This window comes from Equus caballus, chromosome 10 (genome assembly GCF_041296265.1).
Source record: "Equus caballus isolate H_3958 breed thoroughbred chromosome 10, TB-T2T, whole genome shotgun sequence".
NCBI lineage: Eukaryota > Metazoa > Chordata > Mammalia > Perissodactyla > Equidae > Equus > Equus caballus.
Window position 1 is genome coordinate 64,158,346 of NC_091693.1, and position 18,672 is coordinate 64,177,017.

Below are 18,672 nucleotides of genomic sequence, written 5' to 3' on the forward strand. Positions count from 1 at the left end.
TCAGATGGTTTCTCAAGAACTTTCTAGTCTTCCTGATTCTAATTAGAATCATGATGTAATATACACAAGAAGTATGATAAGATACTATAATCGTGAAGAATGAACAAAGATGACATTGTGAGCTTAATACTTCCTGAACTCTCGATGGAGCATGGTGCGCCTGTCTCGGTGGAGCCAGTGGGGTTTGTTAGCGGTGGTAACTTTTGCTTCGCTGCAGGCCCCAGGCACCGTGCCCTTGTTCTGTCCTATAGCTGGCTGTGTGGAGGCTCTAGATTATTGATGAGAATAAACCGATTTCTTACAAGGAGTATAGGATGATTCCCCCCCAGCTACCCCGATCTACTGTGTAGTTTTCAGACCTTTTGGATATTTTGTAAATGCTTTACAAGAGACTAAGAACGTTTAATTCTTCTTGGCCTGAGGATGCAGTATGATTTCAACACTAGTCATACTGCGTCTAGATGAACAGTCTTATTTTGATGGAATCCTTGGTGATAGAACCTTGGTGCTGAGGCTTATGCTGGAAAAGGGTAATGTATCTGAAAGGATGTTTATTCTACACTGGGGAAAAAAATCAGATGACCCTTTCTTTTGTTGATGAGTCTTCTCTATGACAGAAGAGGCCATGCGGCTGTTTTTATCACTAAGGTATCTGAACTATCTAGTAGGCACCCTTGGAAAATCTTCTTACACATTCTGGTGGAGGGGAGTTATGGAGACCACGCTAGTTTTACAGTACAGTGGAACTTGGCACCTAAAATGCTGTGAATTTTTATCCACCGAAGCCTTTGAGTTCCCAGGAGTGGGAATGCTGCCCTGCCCATACTTCCGGGTGTCACTCAAACCTGTCTTTTGACCTAATACATACATTTTTCATTGCTCCTGCAAACCTGTTCCATCTGACAACCATTCCACTACTGTCGGGCCTGCCTGCTTTTTTCCTTGCTGGTATCTCAAATCCACGATCCTGCCACTAAACGTATTTCAAAATCTCTTTGTTCCTTTTCCCTTCTCTAGACTCCTCCCCATTTCTCGCAGTTTCAGGCATCCTTAAAGTGACTGTGGACCACTAAGACCTGAGTAGGAACAGGAGCCCCGGCTGGGTGGGAGCCCCGGCTGGGTGGGACCTCCTGTGTGGGGCTGCGGGCACCCATGCAGGACTGTGACACTCACTGACGGCAGACTGGCCCGCTCCGCCCGGGTGCCTTTCGGGGCTCCCCTCCCTGCTGTGGTTCGTCGAGGCACAGAGTTTTACCCCTTGCTGACTTTTGTTATCCTGGTGCTGTGATGAGCCACGGCTGCTTAGCGCCCCTTCACGTGGGCAATTTCCTTTATTACGTTCCTTTTCTGTCTTTCAGGGGGTGCACAGTATGATCAAAATCACATCATCCTCAACACTGTCAGCAAAGAGAAGTTTACACAAGTGTGGGAAGCCATGGTCCTATAACCCTGAATGAAGAATGCAGGGGGGCTAATGCTGGAGGTCTTCCAGCTACCTTATAAAAGAAACAAGGACTGCTGCCGGCACGGCCGAGAGGAACATGGATGTGCTCCTTCAATCACAGCCATGACTGAGACCACCGTCTCATCTTTTCAAAAGACTGTAATAGTTTTAAACCAGTAATTCGTCCTTCTCTCATTTTTTGCCTTTCATTTCCTTTCAGGTTGCCTCATTTGCAGCTTTTGGGTGTTTTTTAAAAAATGTTATATCAAGACTTTAAGACTATGTACATTTTAAATTATTTCCAAAGAGAGTGACAGGAGAGAACAGGAACAAATTTACTGACTATGTGGATCTACAACTCCCTTACTCTTTCAAGGGCAGGATAAAAGCGTAAGTTTGTATAAAAGACAAACATGTTTAGCATCTGAAAAGAAATGATTTATTAGGCATGTAATTTTGGTCCTTCACCTTCTGTTTTCAGGAATTATTAATTATGCTGTATAGCAAAGTGAGGAAAGCCTTATATATTCAGACGTATTTTAAGGAACTGAACATAAAGAAAACACTATTTTCTTTCTGTTAATATTAAAAAAAATCAGTAAATTTACAAGAGTTCACGTCCATGTCTGCTAACATTTAGTAGCAAGATTTGGATTATTTTAACTCACCGTGGGCCGCCCTAGAATGTCACAAATGAGCGTTTAATGCTTTTCTTCCAGTTGCTGCCGGCACAGTGTTTCCACGGCTTAATGTATTGGCCCATCCCCCCTTATCTACGACTAGTTCTCAAGCAATGTTATGCAATCCTTTGCTAAAGTCAGGTCTTCTAGCCTAATTTCCTGCCCCCCTATTGAGAGGCCTGCGTGGGGCTACCTTCCTGTAATGTCCCATGGCCGCGCTCCATGAGTGCCGGTGGGACAGCCTCAGGTCTCAGGGTGTTGCGGCCCCTGCCTCACTTACTTCTGGCAGCAGAAACAAGACGGGTGGAAGGCTCGAGAGGAGGATGACCAGCAAGTCTCTCCAGAAAATAAAGGAAAGGAGGCCTTAAGTGATGCTTGTTGGTCAAATCTCAGAACTCTGAAAACCCTAAAAAGGAGCAAGCATGTCAATGAAAACTGAAAATGTTTATGCTGCTGACAATACACTGGCCCACACAGTGCCGTTCGAACAGTGCCTTCTAGTTTTGAACAAAATTGCTAAACACTCCTTGAATATACTCTTCCTCTTTTTGTCCTCATTTCGTTGTCCTTGTCACTGAATACTGGTGCTCCTGTCACAGGGAGAACAAATCTTGCTTCCTTTTTGTCTGTTTGTGTGTTTCCAATTCTAAAACGTTGATCCTCTCTGGAGTCTGTGGTGGGCAATCATGTCATCAGAGACGTTTATCTTCAAATAACGTTTGCACATGTCCCCCAGCAGCCAGCATGTCTGTCTTGTTCTTAGATGTACAGCTCTGATTTTAGGCCTCTGTGCAGATCATTATAGTGTGGTGGGGTAAGACGTTCTGCAATAGCCTGTGTTGAATTCATCTCTTGAATAAACTTGTTTCTGGTGAACTGTATTGATGAAATCTGATAGAGTCCCTTCAGTAGCCCTCATAAACTTCAAAGAGAGTCAGCTGGCAGATTAGAAACAAATGTCTGACTGATGAGGACAAGGCTGGTTTCAGGGCTGCTGGAAAGGTTCCTGACTACACTCCTTCCAGCCCCAGCAGTGACAGGCCACTCTCTACTTTTCTGAGTGGACAGGAGGGTAAGTGAGGTCCTCCCTCGAGAGTTTTGACCCTCACTACCACCTGGGAGCCCTCCAGCGAAAACAGCCAAGATCGTTCAGATGGAAATCAAAGTGGCTTTATTTACAACTGGAAGAACATCTATTTTCTTTAGAGATAAATGTGTACTGGTGAAACCAGCAATTCTAGTGAAAAACGCTCATCCAACACACTACCAAATGAGTGACTGACAGGAATAAACCAAGTCGAAAGTTACTCAAACAGGTCTCTATCAAAAGCTAAAAGGTTGTCTCTAAGGTGGACAATCAGGATGAGTATGACAGGAAACAAACACCTTAAATGAATGAAGGCACAGACTAGAGATTCAAAAGCTGCAACAGGCTTACTGGCGAGATACCTAAATGCAGGCATTGAAGGTCACAAACTGAAGGACTCTGGGCCCCACTGGAATGGCAGTAATTTCCATGGAAAAGTCCTCAGAGAAGCATGTTTCAGCTGTTGAAAGAAGCCTAACCCTTATGCAAAATGTAAGGGTTTTAAAGGTTAGAAATGTTAGCATCACCTTTCATTTTCTAAGACAGTAAACAACCAAATCACCACCAGGTTTTTATACATGACCCTAAGAGATTCAGAACTTCGAAAGCTGTTACGACCACATGACAGCAGAAGAATGAAAAGCAAAGGAAACCCGAGCCAGTCAGAAAAGTGCTGACTGATGAGTCTAAGAAGGAACTAGCTTTAAGTGAGCTCTCCATGCTGCCATCCGTCCAGTGCCAAAAGCTTGAGTCTCTCACAAACATTACGATAATGAGATAGAGTTTGAGCTCAAACAGAAGGTGCCACAACTACGTGCAAGTCTGGTGTGAAAGAACAGCTTGAAAACAACAATGTGCAATTTTCACTGACTTCATAGACAAGTCCAAGTAGGGCTGTTTTCACAGGTCTTACTTGTGTCTCCCTGTGCTTGGCCCAGAGGACCTCGCGGCAAATAGGAATGCAGGGATGTGTCAGGGGCGGGTTACACAAGAAAGCACTCTGGGCAGGCCGGGTGATGTGCAGACGGGGTGGTGTGGCTACAAAATCAATCTCCGCTCAGTTCCGAAGACAGGAAATTACAGCAAAAAGGTGTTTGCTCTTTCAAAATTCTGGAAATTCTAGCCTAATCTGGAAAGGGATGGCTAGAAAAATGTTTGGGCCCACAAGCACTCACCAAATAAGAAAGACAATAATCACCAAACTGAGGATTTATTTAAACGACAGTAATTACAGTCTTTCCTCGTGCGTGTCCTCTTTCTACCTTCAGGAAGGCTTCGGGAACTTTAGAAAAAGGGAAGGTTTTTTCAATTACTGGCTGAATCTGTAAAACACAAAAAGAGGTTGACTGGTGGATAAGAAAACCTACATCTTTCAAGGCAGATAATGTCTATAATTAGCTTCTTTACAATGTCCCTCAAGGCCAGTCTCCGGGGCCTATCTTTTTTTATTTTATTTTTTTGAGGAAGATTAGCCCTGAGCTAACATCTGCTGCCAATCCTCCTCTTTTTGCTGAGGAAGACTGGTCCTGAGCTAACATCTGTGCCCATCTCCCTCTACTTTATATGTGGGACACCTACCACAGTCTGGCTTGCCAAGCAGTGTCATGTCTGCACCCAGGATTTGAACCAGCGAACCCCGTGCGCACTTAACTGCTGCGCCACCAGGCCGGCACCCCAGGGTCTATCTTGTGCCCCTGGGTTAGGGGCTCACCACCAGGCCACGATTGCTGCCCCCATCCTGTCTGCTTCTCCTGCCTCTGCATCTCCTCTCTGTAAGGTGGCCCGCCTCAACCACCACTCAATCTTACTTCTGCTCTGTGTGGTCTCGTCACTGTCCTACTCAGAACCTTCAGCAGCTCCCAAGCGCGGCATTCCAAAGGCACTAGCATCCCAACCTCAGCCCTCACACAGACCCCATGCTTTACCAGAATGGTCTTCTTGTCATTATCTGAACACAGTACGTTTGTGCCTCTCCTCTGGGAATTCTACTGCCCTTCCAGCCCAGGTCTCACACTACCTTTCTGACCCCCCATCTGCAGTGTCTTCTCTCGCTGAACTGCCACAGGACCCGCGTGGCCCTCTTCACAGACTGCTTGTTGCAGCTGAGTACTGTCTCAGCCACCTGGTGTGGATGGTAAATGCACAAGGTTCTTGCTGTCTGCATCCCTGTGGCCCCCTCGCAGGCAGCGCACAGAACAAGGGCAGATTTTTTGTTTGAATTTGTTAAATGTCTGGCATATCTCCTCAGCCAGAGCCCAGAGTACTTGCGGTAGAGGCCACCTCTTTCGTATCCCCCACAACACCCAGCACAGTGCTGGGCACATGGCAGGAGCTCACTAAACGTTGCTTAGGTGAAAACCAGAAAGATAACTGGAGAGCCGGAGTCGTGTGTGGGCTCCCTGGCTTCAGGAGAACTTGTCCCAGGCCGGAGCTGCCCTGGGAGGTTTTGCTAAACAGTGGAGCAGCTGGTTCGAGTTTACAGGAAAGCCATCCCAGCCAGCTCACAGAGCCGAATGCCGCTGGCTGTGTCCCACCCTGTCCATCAGAACTACCAGCAACCTCCCGCAACCAGGGCCCAGTCAGCGCCCTCTCTCCCCACGCCAAAATCCAGCCGACTTTTCCTTTTCAAAACTTCAAGCAAAAGTCCACTGGGTAATTGTCCACTGGCTATTTCAGTGGTCTGCCTCCCATCGCTCCACGGGCAGGGCTAAGTTGTCAGAAAGCAGAAGCCAACGCCTACGTTTTATGACCCCTTTCCTTTTACAAGATGAAGAAGTAAGTGCTCTTGTGGTGTCGGACGCATCTGATGTACCCCCTCGTGTGAATTTCACAGCCCGGTCACCAGAAGAGCATCTCAGACTCTAAAAGTTTTCTTCTCTGAAGAGTGGAAAATTCTCTTGTACCCACAAATCACAATAAGCTCATAATAAAAATAAGAGCTCGCACTGTGTTCTCACTGTGACAGGCACTCTTTCAAGTGTCCATGTATTTTACTTCATTTAATTCCTACAGCCACCTCATGAGGTGGGACTGTTATAACTCCCACTTCACAGATGAAGGAATTAATGCACAGAGTTAAATAAGCTGCCCAATGTCACATAACTGCTAAGTGGTAGGGCAGGGTCCAGTCTGGTGCCAGACCCTGCGCTCTCACCACTGTGCACTGAGCCCTTCATATATCACCGCTCTTTCTACATCTACTCCTAAATCTTAAGGGGGAGAGAAAGGCAGCCAAGGATTGTAAGGATTTATCACAGCCCGCATCTTGGCTGGCCTGCCTCATGCTAAGGGACCATGGCAGCTGAGGATCTGATCTCCAAGCCCTACGTCCAGGCCACCAAGATGACAAATGTGTGGTCCATGTGCCACCACTCCCCTCTGCACCTATGGAGGACATCACTGATTAGTAATCATGGTCCTCCCCAGCAAGCCGAGCATGACCTCCGAATCTTCCTCAACACCACAGCCACTATGAACAGATCTGAGCTGACTTCTTTGATGAACCCACTTGCCCTCTCTGCTAGAAGAATGGAGCGCACTGAAGCGGCTTCCTGCAAGCCCCCCAGGGAACCTCCTGCACCACCTCTCCTTAAAGCCCCTGGGACATTGTTTTCTGGATGCTGATTACCTGAAAAGGAATCACCTGCATGCGTGCCTAAAATGCAGAGTCCTTGGCCTCCTATTCGAACAACTGAACCAGAATCCCTCGGGGTGGGGTGGAGACAATACGTTTTAAATGAGCTTCCTAGCTGGGTCTGCTGCACACTAGAGGTGGGAAGCACTGCAGCCTTTCGCTCTATTCTTAGGGTCCCTGACTCACATCACAGACACTCATTCATTCCACAAAGACTGACTGCCTCCTACGTGCTAGGCACTAACCCAGAGCAGGTGCACACAACAGGCACCTGAGAGAGAAACCAAGACAGAAAGGAGGCATTGACATCAACTTGTCACTGAGCACCGGACACCAGTAACCAAAGCAACACAGCAGCGGTGTTACCAGAGGTCACAAACGAACCGTGAATCCACCTGCTCGACTCCAGCACGAACCGCCTCGGCTCGTCCAGCTGTGCTCACTTTGGAACTCCAACCGGAGACACGGCTCCTGAACTGATGACACAGGCAGCCTGCAGCGACTGCACACTTTAATCTGGCTGGTCAGGCCTATTGTGGCGAATAACCCAGAAGGCTGACTGTGGCATAATAAGTCATTCAGCTCTTCCCGTAAGTGACAATGAAAGAAAAGGCTTTTGATTAACGGGCAGGCAAATGCCACTACTGGCTGAATATGTGACAGCAAACGGAGATTAACTGGATAACGAGGTGCAGCTTCACATCAGAGCCAGAACGCTTGTTTGTTACGGACAAGGGGATCAGGGCAAAACCCAGAGAGGGGACAGAGAGGTCACTCACAGTGCGCTGGGGACATTTATGTGATGACACGGCTGGAGTCCACCCAACACAGGGAGCCCTGTTATAAAGCGGGTGGGCTCAACCCCACACTTCCCGCTACGCACGGGGCTCGCAGCTGACCGGGAGGCGCCCATGGCAGCGGCACTCATTCCAGTCTGGGACCCAAACCTGGGGTCTCCTGATTGTGCCTTACTTTCCTGAAACAAAGGCTGTAGAAAGCCAGGCCCCAGGGTTTGGCTCCTGTTGCCTGACATCCCTTCTACGAGAATAGGGCCAACAGGAACCTCAACCTCCCGTTGTGGCCTGGGAACACTGAAGCTTCCCAGCTGCTGGGCAGGGCTCCTGGCCTCTGAGGCAGAAATCCTCTCTGCCCCTTGAGAGGACAGAGTAAAGAAAACCCTCTGACTACAAGAGCGCAGGGGTGCCGGTGGAGAGACAGGACATCGTCCAGGCTGGTCCGGCAGTCGGCAGAGAGGTCTTCCCTCAATTCCCACTTTCCCAGTGAGAATCACAGAACAGCAGAGCTTAAAAGGGATCCAAATAGCTGAGCGAGACTGCCGACAGATTAGGAAACAAGTGCAAGTGGTTAAGTGCTAAGCGCAAGGTCAGAGCTGTCAGCAGATGAGCCAAGGCCACGGTCCAGGACTCCAGACTGCATTACCGCATGGCCTGAGTGCAGTTTGGAGAAGGGAGTTCGAGTCAGAGGCTGTGCACCTCCTCCCCAGACCCTCGGCCTCTGCCTCCACTGGGCACAGAAACCGCAGACTTCAGAGGGTGGGGCGTGTGGGGGGAGAGACAGATGACAGACACCAGGAGGGACCTAAGGGCTCTGGCCTGAGTCCAAGGGCACACACCCGTGGACAGGCACTGGGACCCAGGGCGGGGGCGGCAGGACCACAGTGCCGGCACTACCTCTTGGGCAGTATGCCCTGACCTTTGCGACAGGTTCAATATTTCTAGGGTCGGGTTAAAGGGGAAGAAGGGACTTCAACTAAGGAGATTTGAAGAAGACAAAAGGAAGAAGTGAGCTCTGCTTGGATTTGCTATTTCTGGAACTTCCTGCCCCCAGATGGAAAAATCAGAACTGGAAGACAGGTGGTGAGATAGGGGGTGGGGATGGGGTAGTAAATGTGCCCATTCTGGAAAGCATCCAGGACTTGTCCCTAGGTCCCCTTGAAAAAAGGCACTCCTTGGGGCCGGCCTGGTGGTGTAGTGGTTAAGTTCGGCACACTCTGCTTTGGTGGCTCTGGTTCACGGGTTAGAATCCCAGGCACAGACCTACACTACTCATCAGCCATGCTGTGGTGGGGACCCACATATAAAGTGGAGGAAGACTGGCACAGATGTTAGCTCGGGGCTAATCTTCCTCAGGAAAAAAAAAAAAAAAAAAAGGCACTCCTTCCGGCCAGAAGGTGAGAGGAGAAACTTGGCCTACATTTCCTCACAGGAACAATTTCAGTAGCATCAGAAAAATTTCAATAGCATCAAGGCCATGAGATCTAGGAGGTACCTGCCATGTCTGGTGGTGGTTCTAGGTTTTTAGTCCTTAGTCATTACGTTCTTTCTATGGAAGAAAAGTCCAGTTGCAAATAAGGAGCTTAAAGTTTCAGAATGTAACTCATTGCTAACCTAGGGCCTGGCCATCCCAAGAGGGGTCTGGGTAATCACCTGCCTCAGAACTTACTACATTTTTCTTAAAGCTGCACAGTCCAAAATGGTAACCTCTAGCCATGTGTGGCTATTTAAACTTAATCAAAAACAAATGAAATGAGAAATTCAATCCCTCAGTTGCACTAGTCATATTTCAAGTGTTCAACAGCCACATGTGGCTAGTGGCTCCCAAACTGGACAGTGCAGACAGAGAACATTTCCATCACTGCAGAAAGTTCTAGTGAACAGTGCTGCTCAGAAGGTTACTCAGTGTGGCCAACACCTCTCTCCACACCCTACTGGGGAAAGCAGAGTGCTAGTTGGTCCTCAGTAAATGTTCTGAATTAAATTCAAATTGTTACGATTCTGACATGGACTAAAATAAAGAAGTAAACTGAGATATTTATATTATTGCTCAACCAAGAAGCTTGGCTGGTCACCTAGGATCTTCAATAGATCTGTGGACATTAAGTACATGACATCAAAGGGATGTAATAATTACAAGAAGACTATATGTGTACAAATAAACATACTCAAAAAGATGAAAGGTACAAAGAAAAACCTCCCTCCCAGACTTGACTAGCAGCCATCCAGTTCCCCTCCTCAGGGGCAACCAATATTTCAAGTGTCTTTCATATTTTTGAAATATTTTATACATTTTGCTAGGCATAATGAGGGTCCCCAAATATGTCCACATCTTAATCCCCAAGAACCATGAGTACGATAACTTACGTTGCAAAAGGGGCTTTGCAAAAGGGGCTTTGTGATTAAGCTCAGGAACCTGAGAGGGGGGATTATCTGGGTGGGCCCAGCGGAATCACAGGGGTTGTCAGAAGAGGGAGGCAGGAGGGTGAGTGAGAGAGGGAGATACGATGATGGAAGCAGAGGTCAAAGTGATGTAAGGCCAGAGTCAAGGAATACGGCAGCCTCTGGAAGCTGGGGAAGGCAAGGAAGCAGCTGCTCCCCTCCAGCCTGCGTCCAGAAGGAAGGCAGTCCTGCTGGCCCATTTTGGACTTCTGACCTCCAGAACTACAAGATGATAAGTTTGCGGCATTTTAAGCCACTGCATTTATGGTAATTCGTTACAGCAGCAATAGGAAACTAACACACGCATATATATATATATGGATGTACATATATATATAGATAAGTAAATATGTACAAATACTTGCCCTCAAAGCACAGTCATTCTTATCATAGCTGACTATGCTCTAAGGAAAGTGCCTCGCCGCATACTCTCAGTCCTGAAAGATGATGAGAAATACAAGAGGATTTTGTAGACAGAATTCAAACTCCACCCGTCCAATGTTTGGATGACTATTTAAGCAAGCAGAAAACAATGAAGGTTACATGAGAGATTTATTTTGTAACTATTACTGTCTGAATCTTAAAGGCAGCAAAGGGTGGTGGAAGGAACTGTCCCAGAGGTCAAGAGACCTGGGCCCTGCCTTGCTGTGTGACTTTGAACATGTCTCAGGGCCTCTGTCTATTCAAATGTGACACAATGGCAGGATGGGGGGCAGGGAAGGTGACGACAGGAAACTAGATACGTGCTAGGTTCTCTTATTTCTAATCTTTGAGCATGCTAATCAATGATGTATGTTTGGTCTGAATATAATTTTTGCTATGGGCCTCCCAACCCCCACCAAAAAGTTTGCTAAATAGTATAAAACTGGGAAATGTTTATGTGCTTAGGAGAAGATGCCAATTAACTGTAGGCACGATTTCAGTAGAAGCCCATTACCCTCAAGGTGCTCATTATAAACCATTCTTTGTATCACCCTATTGATACATAGAACATCTTTGAAATACTCAAGAAACTGGTAACATTGGTTGTGTCTGACTGGGAGAATCTGAGTGACTGAGGGACTCCTGGTCAAAGGAAGATTTTGTGAAATTACTTTTCCTACCTTTCGGATTCTGAATCTTGCAAATATACCATCTACTCAAAAACTTCAAGTATTTTAAAAGAGTAGGCTCTTTTGGTTCACGGCTTTGCAGTGTCAAAAAAACAACTACAATTCCTCTATCAGATACCTGCTAATTATGTTCATTAAGTACTCAGTCAGGGGCCGGCCCTGTGGCCAAGTGGTTCAGTTTGCATGTTCCACTTTGCTGGCCCAGGGTTTCGCTGGTTCAGATCCTGGGAGGGGACATGGCACCACTCATCAGGTCATGCTGAGGCGGCGTCCCACATGCCACAACTAGAAGGACTCACAACTAGAATGTACAACTATGTACTGGGGGGATTTGGGGAGAAAAAGCAATTAAAAACGAAAAAGTACTCAGCCAAAGCTTGGAAGAATTTCAATGTCCTCCTCGTCTAATTTAACAATCTTTACCAACCACACGATACATAAGTAGATCTGCTCTGTTATCCTTTCCAATTTCCCAGGGTAGACAAAGACCTCTCACAGCATAAAGAAGCAGGATGCACGACAAGACAGCTGACCTCGTCGTGGCATCCAATGTCACATATCAACTCCCACAGTCCCCGAGCCCTTCACTGTCAGAAATGTCTCCCAGGCCCAAACAACCCTGGTCAGGAGAGAAGAGAATCAAAGACCAAAGGAACATTTTCTCACTCACCCTCATTCGAGGACTCTTCAAGGGCATCTTTACTTCTGTCATGTTCTCTTTTAGCCATTCTACCAGTTATCTGCCAAATTTAATAGGTACATATACACAAGTCTCCTCTCTTCTCTGTTGTGTAAACAACAATTTCCAGGTAGAGAGAAAGAGAATCACAATATTTTGAATACAAAAGAGCGAAGGTAAGCACACGGACAGCCTGGAGCGGCTATCAGGCCAAGCGCTACCGTGCGGTGGACTTCTGGAGGGCAGGGGCCTCTGATGATGGGGCTCCAACCCCAGGAAGCACTATGTAGAGCTATGGGCCAAACTGTTTGATGGTAGTTCATTTCTTTCCTCCTAGAAAAAACATAAGCATCCCTGTGGGATGTGGGAAGAACCCTATAAAGAAGCACAGACGTCACAATAAGGCTGAGCCGCTGTCTACCCAGTATACTCCAAGACTTAGAAGTCCAAGAAAAGGCATGCAAACTTGGAACCAAAACATTTGGGAAAGAGAAGCAGGCCATCTCCTATCATAAGGTCCTCGGCTGTAAGAGATTTTAAAAACTAAATGCACCCAAAGCAGCCAGTAGTTCCTAAAAACATTCCTTTTCAAAACAGAAATGGAAAGATGAAATAGGCCAGCAAGGGGCAGCCGCCAGCAGAAGAAAGTCCATCTCGGGGGACTCTTTGTGAGCGGCTTAGCACAGATCATGTGGTGTAATGCTGCCCTGCTCGAACCCCTTTCCCAGCCCACTGTGAAATGACAAGGACAAGACAACTTAAGCTGAAGTCCCAGGTCAGCTTCAAGCACTAAGAATGCAGCTGAGTGGTGCCGAGGGAAAAGCAGAGGAGTCAGGAGGCGTGAGTTCTGGTCGCACTTCTGCAACTGGAGCACAGCCCTTGACCTCTTTGAGCCAGTTTTCTCATCTATAAAACGAGAATCATTTTATCTATGACCTCATGCAACACTCTAGAGTGTGTAAGGTTCTCCATCCTATAATTGCACATAATCTCTCGATAGAATCCTAAATGTCAGCACCAGAATGTGAGTTTCCTCCTGGGTTGTTCTTCCAGAGATGGAATGTCAGGGCGGTTGAGACCATCCATGTAAGAACCCAAATAAACAGGAGGTTGCTGAGGAGCCTTTTGACCCCAGTAGCCCTGAAAGGCCTTTTGACACCCAAAAGAGATGACCAGACTGTAAGCAGCAGTCCCTTCCTCTTGTGCAAAGCACAAGAGAACCAAGTTCACCACGAGACAGACACGAGTAATCAGAAATACCAGCCACCTGTCTCCACCAAAATCTCCACCAATCCTCACCCACATCCTGCCCACTGACCGCTCTGACACAGCATTTATTCGTTGTTGATGTTATTACACTAGTCTGGGAACAGGAGACCTGGGGACCTGACTTCTAGTCCGGTTCTGTTGGCGTTTAGATTCCACAGGGTTTGTTCATCTGGAAACCTGCTTACCTCCAGAGCAGCCTCACCCTTGGACCACAGAAGCTCCAGAAGCAGTTCTACTGTAGACTCACAAGTACATCCCAACCTCTGCGCAGAGACTGCCTTTGTGGTGCCTTCTTTTCAGGACCATTACCAAAGTATGAGCAGCCCGGCTGTAGGTCTCAGCTCTGCTGCCATCTAACCAAGTGTCTTTGGGAAAATCCTATCACCTCTCTGGGCCTGTCTCTTCATCTGTAAACCAAGGGGGATGAACTAGATGGTAGAGGCTCTTTTTCAGATGTAACAGTCTGTGTCTATGATTCTCACGGAGATAGAACCAAAACACAGCACTTAAACTTGGCCGTGTAAGGCCGCATGCATACGGGCCGAACCTACCTCTGGAGAGTTCCCACTGACTAAGCTTGAGGCGTAGGTCACTGAGATTACAAGAGACACTCTAGCAATGTAATGGGCTACACGTACCTTTCCTGCATCCACCAGTTGTGCGATGTCATCTAGATATGGACCACTGGCCATAAAAAAGGCCCAGCGATAATGGACTCCTTGCCAGAAATGCTAAAAAGAAAACACAACATGTCAAATACAGGAAGGGATAAAATCTAACTAAATGCAAGGTTAGGGAAAAGTGTTTTCAGGATGACTAAGACAGACAAACTAATTTCCCATTTCATGTGACACCATGAGTTGTATGCCCAGCCCCTTAGCACAGTGACTGACAGTAGATACTCCATAAATGTTTAATAAATAAACAAATGAACTCAGGCTTCTTCACCAAGTTGTGCCTGACAAGCAAGTAAGCACAGGAAAGCTCTCCTTAAAATGATCGTCTAAATTGTCTGACACACTCAAATTTCTTCTCTGGGAGAAATTAGGGGCTGAGCCTCTAGCCTTTCTCTACCAAGGTTTGCATAAAGCTCAGAGGCACCAGAAAAAAGCTTTTTATCTAATTCAAGAATGCCTTAGGAGCAACAAGGCACCAATATACAATCTTAGACAAAGAAACCCAATCACGAGTGTTTTTCTGGCTCTGAGAGGAAGAAGACAGCTTTACAGGCAAAACAAAGTGTAAAGTTCCTTATGTGTCATGGCTGGGTCTTCCTTGACAGTTACAGCAAGCTCCAAGCCACCTAATCTATAATGGGACAAAGCATCCCCAGATAAAGATAAGCAAAAATCCTACACCAAGAGGGTTCATGACCACTCTCCTGCCCTACCCACTCGTAATTGTTATTCTTTATGTCAGATGTAGAGTAGCCCATTATCAAAATAACAAGTGAGCTGAGGGTCTCCATGACACCTCAATGACCTGCCCCACTAAACTTCGTCAGATGGCAGCTGTCCAGAGGTAGCACGGGGTAGGCCAGGACCACCCCTGCTCTTGCTCACGACTGCTGGGTGAGCTCAGACATCTTTCCAGCAAGCTCACCCTCTGTCTCACGATCCCTCAGCATGATGACAAGCTACCACCGTGGCATGAGGGGGGCAAGTGCAATGCACGTCCCTGCCACTCCAGCTCAGCCCAGGCACTTAACAGCTGTGTTATGTAGGTGAAGCTACCTCTTTCAGCCGTTTCCTGGCCTGCAGAATAGTGATACCATCAGCTAGCACCACAGGGTTGTTGGAAGGATTACATGAGAATGGATGTAAAGTATCTGATACACAGAGAGTTTTTAATAAATATTCATCTAGTGCTGAAAGTAAAGCTTAGTGAGGAAAGACTGGGGCAATACTGAGTCAGAGTTTAAGACTGGAGACAGAAAGGCAAAACCAGGCTGTTGTCTAGACAGGGCTTTGATACGGGTGTGCCAGGAATGGCTTACTGATTTGGCTGAGTGACCCTACAGTTTACTGTCCAACCTGGAACAACCGTGAGAGTTAAGAGTCACCATTAACAACTATCGCGGGACCACAGATGCAAACAGAGCCAAGCTTACCCTAGAATAGGCATGACAAGACACTGATTCCCTCAGCGCTCCGGGCAGCGAGGCAGAGCCTGGGCTGGGAGAAGTCTCCAGGTAGTTTGCTCTTGGCCCAGAGCAGCCTCAATATGCTACTCAAATAGTATCCTTTTCTATGTGTGTCACAGCATGAAAGAGGTTGGGAGACGCTGGTATAGGCAACTAACTTCAGAAAGAAAAGGAAAGAAAAACACACTGTTTGAAGGCTTAGGTAGCAAGATTCCAGAAGCACTGAGATGTCCCAAGCTTACAGGGGGCCCAGTTAATTAGAATCACAGAAGATCTGTTCATGTACTTCTCCCTAAGTTCTGGCCTTGTGGACTACAATTAAAACATTCTGGTAACTGTTCATGGTTTTAAAGAAGCAACAGCAATGGTCATAACTGCCATGTCTATAATTCTTTACAGCAGGTTGCCTTGGAAAGCGAAACTTTTGGTCTGCAACAGCAGAATTTTTACATTCTGCTCGAAGGGGTCTGTGCATTTCTTGCAGGCCATTACAGGAGAGTGAACTGGAGCAGGCAGGAGAGTCTGGAGCATTACAATGAGGCCTAACTGTGCACATTCTCAGAAAGACATCAGAGACGACTTAAAAGGTTTTCACATGAGATTACCACTATCATCTTTCAAGTAGGAGGAAAGGGAAAATGAAGAGCGCTATGCCAGTCTCACTCTCAGAGGACAGCGCTGAAGGTGAACTTGTTAGAGGTCTCATTGGAGTACGAACTGTGAAATCTTACAGAAAACTTAAACTTATATTTTAAAGCACTTGGGAAGCCTGGGTTTTGTGAAAAGGGAAGAAGAGACAAAAGACAGCTAAGATTTCTTTCTCTGCCACAAAGCGCCCTGTGGACACTGTTTCTGGCTGCCATCTGAATCGAGTGAAGATAAAGAAGCCTGGAGCACAGGGCCTGGTTTGTTCACCTCTGTTACCCACACACAGCTCCCAAGAATTCAGCAGTGACCTCCTCTGTCACAGCTCTTCTTCACTGCCTCCAAGTATTTAGTTAATACACAGAATTCGAGAAGCCAAATTCCTAAATTTCACCCAGAAAAAGGTCCCAAATTAACTTCTAGAATAAAGAAGAAGCTGAAGATAAGTATCAAGCCAGTCGTCTCACAAATACGGGTCAGTGTTGACAGGCTCGACACAGTGACTCACAACCTTTTCACCACTGAGGGACCTTCTACTGCCTTTTCCCTGAGTCTGAAGTATTTTGTCTAATTAAAAAATTGAATTTATCTTTATTTTTTCCATTTCAACACCAATTCAGATTTTAAACCAATGATGTATAACTACCAACAGTGTACACCATGACACCATAGGAGCTCCACCTCACTGCGACGACAAGAAGCTCTCATGGTCAGTGGAGAGCAGACTCTTAGGCTCTGCTGTCAGTCCTGTAATGCGGCCTGATCTGCACCAGCTCCGCTGGGTGCTCAGCTGGGTGACATACCTCCTTATGGCCCTGGTAATAGTGGCCCCATTAACTGAGTCAGGCTGACTAACAAGTCTCAGAAATTCCCAGAATGCCATCAATAGCTAGAGTTTCTGACTCACATGGCATACGCAGCGTTAGCACAAGTTGGTACAATTCCAGAAAAGGCATGATGGTTCTATTAGTCCTTGTAGCCTCACTGAAGAAAGAATACAATTGCCCTTAGGTTTCTGAAACTCAAAAAATGCCCATGGGCTTCTAAAGGTCTGAAAGTCCTGGTCTGGGAATTGCTGGCACATCCCCATGCTACTACTATGAACAGAGCCAGCTGTACACTGTCTTAATAAAGTTTCTGCCTTCCCATACAGGACACCGTGTGTGTTAAGACTGGTGAAACAGGGAGAGCACCAGCAGGTAGAGGCAAGAAGGAAGCAGAGGGGCTATCAGATGGTAATAATAAAGGCTAACATTTAATAAGAGCTTTTCATGTACTAGGCATTGTGCCAAGTTCTTCACACGGATTATCTCATTTAATCCTTACGACAGGCAGTAGGGTAGATGTACTATTAGCCTCATTTTACAGGTAAAGACATTGGGGCTTAGAGACATTAAGTAACTTACATGGTGTCACCTAGTGACTTAGTGGAGGCCAGAATTTTAACCCAGTCACTGTGTGACTCCAGAGCCCATGCTTGCAGCCTCTGTGCTATGTTGCCTTCAAAAGAAAAGAAACTGGGTAGGTGGAAACCAATTTCCAGAAGCATGAGGCGCCTGCTCGCTCTCACCAACCAAGACTCTCCTCCCTACCTTTAATGTCTTAGAGCCCACGGTGACGCCTGTCTGCAACATGCCATCTGCTATGCCCAATCGGTCCATGTTCAGGAGGAAAGGAGTCACCAAAGTCACGTATGTGGCTCCTGACCATTTCTTGAGAAAACTCAGAGCCCACGTTTCGGTGGATCCGCCAACATTATCAAGGATAAAATCAAACCTGGAGAGAAAGAATCAAATCAAAACATCCTTGTTCATCTTCATGCAGGGCTCCAATCCCGTCACTCCCATGGCCAGCTGGCTGTAGGGTTTATTCCAGAGCTCATAAACCGCGCTGCCCCAAGTCGCCCAGCAGAGGGGTGTTGCTTTGACAAAGGAGAGAAGGGCATAGCGATTCACTGGATCTCCGGCTTTTCTCCGAGGTAAGTCAAAAGGAACTACTTTTCCTGTCATTAATCTTACTTTCTAAAACTTTAGGAATGACTTAAACAAGTGCTTCTCAACTGAGGGTGATTTTGGCCCCCAGGGGATATATTAGGCAATGTCCAGAGACATTTTAGTTGTCTCAGTTGGGGGAGGTGGTAGGAAGGAACGACAGGCATCTAGAGGCCAGAGATGATGATAAACATCCTACAATACACAGAACCGCCCCCCACAATAAAAAATTATGCAGCCCAAAATGTCCATAGTTGAGAAAGTAAGGTTGCCAAGGTTGAGAAACCCTGACTCAAGCTTTACAGAAAACTGCGAAGCCATCCACCCAATGTAAGTCAAAGTATTCTTTAGTGCACACGAATATTTGAAAATATGTAAGGCTTTCACCCACAAAAAGATTTGTTTGTATTCCCTCCACAGTCAGAGCTGCTTGTAGAAGCACCCTCTTTGCCTCATGAAATTTCCTATTTTTTGGTTTCAGGCACAGCATCGGGACAACGTACAAAGAAATCAACAGCCTGCTTTCAGTGTTCAATGCCGCTCTAACACGCCAAAAACCCAGTCATAATGGGATCACGGGAGGTGACAGACATTCAGTTCCTTCAATCTAATCCAAAACTGCTAGAAGCACTACATTCTACATAAAGTGGATAGAATACAATGAAGCTTTTAAAGACTTTTGAAAACAAAGATCTATTTAGAGAACGCATGCTAATAAATTAAGCAAATTAACAGATGAATTCCTTTTTGGT

At 46.6% G+C, this 18,672-nt stretch overlaps 2 protein-coding genes across 8 annotated transcripts in view; one reads left to right on the top strand and one right to left on the bottom strand.

Annotated features, from left to right (window-relative positions):
* Positions 1 to 3,005, top strand: part of CRYBG1 (crystallin beta-gamma domain containing 1) — a 190,718-nt gene extending 187,713 nt beyond the window's left edge. For both annotated transcript variants that reach the window (XM_023650869.2, XM_070223624.1), the window contains one exon: positions 1,359 to 3,005. In XM_023650869.2, the coding sequence (XP_023506637.1) occupies positions 1,359 to 1,447 (89 nt within the window). In that variant the 3' untranslated portion in view covers positions 1,448 to 3,005. The remainder of the gene's footprint in view (positions 1 to 1,358) is intronic.
* Positions 1 to 18,672, bottom strand: part of RTN4IP1 (reticulon 4 interacting protein 1) — a 150,368-nt gene that overhangs the window by 47,308 nt on the left and 84,388 nt on the right. For 2 of the 6 annotated variants that reach the window (XM_023650872.2, XM_005596853.4), the window contains exons 7-9: positions 17,522 to 17,705; positions 13,780 to 13,872; positions 4,406 to 4,533 (exon numbers count right to left, since the gene is read on the bottom strand). In XM_023650872.2, the coding sequence (XP_023506640.1) occupies positions 4,426 to 4,533; positions 13,780 to 13,872; positions 17,522 to 17,705 (385 nt within the window). In that variant the 3' untranslated portion in view covers positions 4,406 to 4,425. Of the gene's footprint in view, positions 1 to 4,405; positions 4,534 to 11,863; positions 12,248 to 13,779; positions 13,873 to 17,521; positions 17,706 to 18,672 lie in introns of those variants that run through there. The other 4 variants (XR_011422124.1, XR_011422123.1, XM_005596854.4 and 1 more) reach the window with 4 other exon arrangements.